This window comes from Haliotis cracherodii, unplaced genomic scaffold (assembly GCF_022045235.1).
Source record: "Haliotis cracherodii isolate W230 unplaced genomic scaffold, xgHalCrac1.p SCAF_4, whole genome shotgun sequence".
In the NCBI taxonomy this organism is placed as follows: domain Eukaryota; kingdom Metazoa; phylum Mollusca; class Gastropoda; order Lepetellida; family Haliotidae; genus Haliotis; species Haliotis cracherodii.
Genome location: NW_027266297.1, coordinates 69,261,463 through 69,264,674, shown reverse-complemented (window position 1 = coordinate 69,264,674; position 3,212 = coordinate 69,261,463). Strand labels below are relative to the sequence as shown.

The 3,212-nt window shown below is 52.7% G+C and overlaps 1 protein-coding gene across 1 annotated transcript; it reads left to right on the top strand.

The window, feature by feature from the left end:
• Positions 1–768: 768 nt before the first annotated feature.
• On the top strand, positions 769–2,670 carry LOC139479630 (golgin subfamily A member 6-like protein 22). The gene is made up of 4 exons (XM_071262471.1): positions 769–932; positions 1,068–1,206; positions 1,369–2,508; positions 2,608–2,670. The coding sequence occupies exons 1-4, from the start codon at positions 769–771 to the stop codon at positions 2,668–2,670; spliced, it is 1,506 nt and encodes a 501-aa protein (XP_071118572.1).
• The last annotated feature ends 542 nt before the right edge of the window (positions 2,671–3,212 follow it).

Below are 3,212 nucleotides of genomic sequence, written 5' to 3'. Positions count from 1 at the left end.
TAAGAGGCGGCTAACGGGATCGGGTGGTCAGGCTCGCTGACTTGGTTGATGCATGTCATCGATCCCAATTGTGTGGATCGATGCTCATGATATTAATCACTGGATTGTCTGGCCCAGACTCGATTATTTACAGACCGCCGTCATATAGCTGGAATATTGCTGAGTACGGCGTTAAACAACAAAACAACCAACCAACCATGAAACCCAAGTGAGTGAGTTGGACTTGATGCCGCTTTGAACATAATTACATCATCCCAGTTTTATCACGGCGTGTCAATTCATCGTGGGAAGGAAGACGTAATGCAGGTCTTTGAGGTCTATAAATTTGAAGCTGACAGACCAAGAATCACAATCATTGATCTGGGATACGAACCCACGATCACCGTGTCCTATCACAGCTAACGGAAGCTTAATACTCTTCACAGCAAATTACGGTACCATGGACATCTGAAACGACCTGGGGCAACGTGAGGACATCTTGAAGACATGTCGCATGATAGTATGGAGGCCTATTAAGTTAAAGGGTTCAGTCCGATTTTTTAAATTAAATACCATGCAACAACACGCCTGCTTAAAAACAAGACGGTGTCAGCGGTATGTTGATGTGGCGGGGCTGGACGGGTGTTTGACGCTGTGGAAATATTAGCGATAGTAGTTGACATGCTTAAGACAAGAGTAGCAAGGAAAGGCCAAACACACACGACGAAACCGCCCTATAGCCGGCCTTGCTTCTATTTCCGAACGCATGCAGAATATCTCAGTGGCGGAATGTTTGCGGATGGGATATATGAGAAATATCACCGTCTTTGCCTTGCTCTTGGTTTGGTGGCAGCGACGGCTGGAGCAGAGGATTACCGCCAACATTCCCCCTATCTGACAGTCTGTCAATACCGGCACGTGCCGCTACACAGCATCACAGCGCCACCCAATGGGTGCGTTACACGTCACAGACTGCGCAGGGAGGCAAAGAGATATTTTTAGTGCAGAGGTCAGTGTGTCAAATTTTCTACAACTGTGTTTAAACAATCGTGTAGGGGCAACTGACAACACGGTGCTCAACACAGTAGAGATCAGACTACAGGTATTCCAGGCCGCCCAGGCCTCGTGGATGTGTTTCCTTCTGACCGCGCCGACAGGGGGGAAACAGAGGGTGTACGAGGAAACAATGTTTTCCTTATCAAAATAGGAAAGAGAACCTCGAAGAAGGTACGAGGTTTTAGGGAAAAAGTACGAGGGTCCTGGGAGAAGGTTCGAAGGCCCTAGGAGAAGGTGCGAGGGTTGTGGGAGAAGGTACGAGGGTTCCGGAAGAAGGTGCGAAGGTTCTGGGAGAAGGTGCGAGGGTTCTGGAAGAAGGTGCGAAGGCCCTAGGAGAATGTGCGAGGGTTCTGGGAGAATGTGCAAGGGTTCTTGGAGAATGTGCAAGGGTTCTTGGAGAATGTGCGAGGGTTCTGGGAGAATGTGCAAGGGTTCTTGGAGAAGGTGCGAGGGTTCTGGGAGAAGGTGCGAGGGTTCTGGGAGAAGGTGCGAGGGTTCTGGGAGAAGGTGCGAAGGTTCTGGGAGAAGGTGCGAGGGTACTTGGAGAAGGTGCGAGGGTTCTTGGAGAAGGTGCGAGGGTTCTGGGAGAATGTGCAAGGGTTCTTGGAGAAGGTGCGAAGGTTCTGGGAGAATGTGCAAGGGTTCTTGGAGAAGGTGCGAAGGTTCTGGGAGAATGTGCAAGGGTTCTTGGCGAAGGTGCGAGGGTTCTGGGAAAAGGTGCGAAGGTTCTGGGAGAAGGTGCGAGGGTACTTGGAGAAGGTGCGAGGGTTCTGGGAGAAGGTGCGAAGGTTCTGCGAGAAGGTGCGAGGGTTCTGGGAGAAGGTGCGAAGGTTCTTGGAGAAGGTGCGAGGGTTCTGGGAGAATGTGCGATGGTTCTGGGAGAAGGTGCGAGGGTACTTGGAGAAGGTGCGAGGGTTCTTGGAGCAGGTGCGAAGGTTCTGGGAGAAGGTGCGAGGGTTCTGGGAGAAGGTGCGAGGGTTCTGGGAGAAGGTGCGAAGGTTCTGGGAGAAGGTGCAAGGGTACTTGGAGAAGGTGCGAGGGTTCTTGGAGAAGGTGCGAGGGTTCTGGGAGAATGTGCAAGGGTTCTTGGAGAAGGTGCGAAGGTTCTGGGAGAATGTGCAAGGGTTCTTGGAGAAGGTGCGAAGGTTCTGGGAGAATGTGCAAGGGTTCTTGGCGAAGGTGCGAGGGTTCTGGGAAAAGGTGCGAAGGTTCTGGGAGAAGGTGCGAGGGTACTTGGAGAAGGTGCGAGGGTTCTGGGAGAAGGTGCGAAGGTTCTGGGAGAAGGTGCGAGGGTTCTTGGAGAAGGTGCAAGGGTTCTTGGAGAAGGTGCGAGGGTTCTGGGAGAATGTGCGATGGTTCTGGGAGAAGGTGCGAGGGTACTTGGAGAAGGTGCGAGGGTTCTTGGAGAAGGTGCGAAGGTTCTGGGAGAAGGTGCGAGGGTACTTGGAGAAGGTGCGAGGGTTCTGGGAGAAGGTATGAAGGCCCTAGGAGAAGGTACGAGGGTTCTGGGAGATGGTATGAGGGTTCTGGCAGAAGGTGCGTGTGTTCTGACAGAGGGTACGAGGGTTCTAGGAGAAGGTGCGAAGGTTCTGGGAGAAGGTGCGAGGGTTCTGGAAGAAGGTGCGAAGGCCCTAGGAGAATGTGCAAGGGTTCTGGGAGAATGTGCAAGGGTTCTTGGAGAATGTGCGAGGGTTCTGGGAGAATGTGAAAGGGTTCTTGGAGAAGGTGCGAGGGTTCTGGGAGAAGGTGCGAGGGTTCTGGGAGAATGTGCAAGGGTTCTTGGAGAAGGTGCGAAGGTTCTGGGAGAATGTGCGAGGGTACTTGGAGAAGGTTCTGGGGTTCTGGGAGAAGGTGCGAAGGTTCTGGGAGAAGGTGCGAGGGTACTTGGAGAAGGTGCGAGGGTTCTGGGAGATGGTATGAGGGTTCTGGCAGAAGGTGCGTGTGTTCTGACAGAGGGTACGAGGGTTCTGGGAGAAGGTGCGAAGGGCCTAGGAGAAGGTACGAGGGTTCTGGGAGAATGTGTGTTGGTGAGAGTACATGCAGGCGTGTTAGAGAGAGTATATGAAGGCGTGTTGGTGACGGTGACCATGCCAGTACATGAAAGCGTGACCGTGACATGTTCATGAAGGCGTGTTGGTGACAGTGCGTGAAGGCGTGTTGGTGACAGTACATGAAGG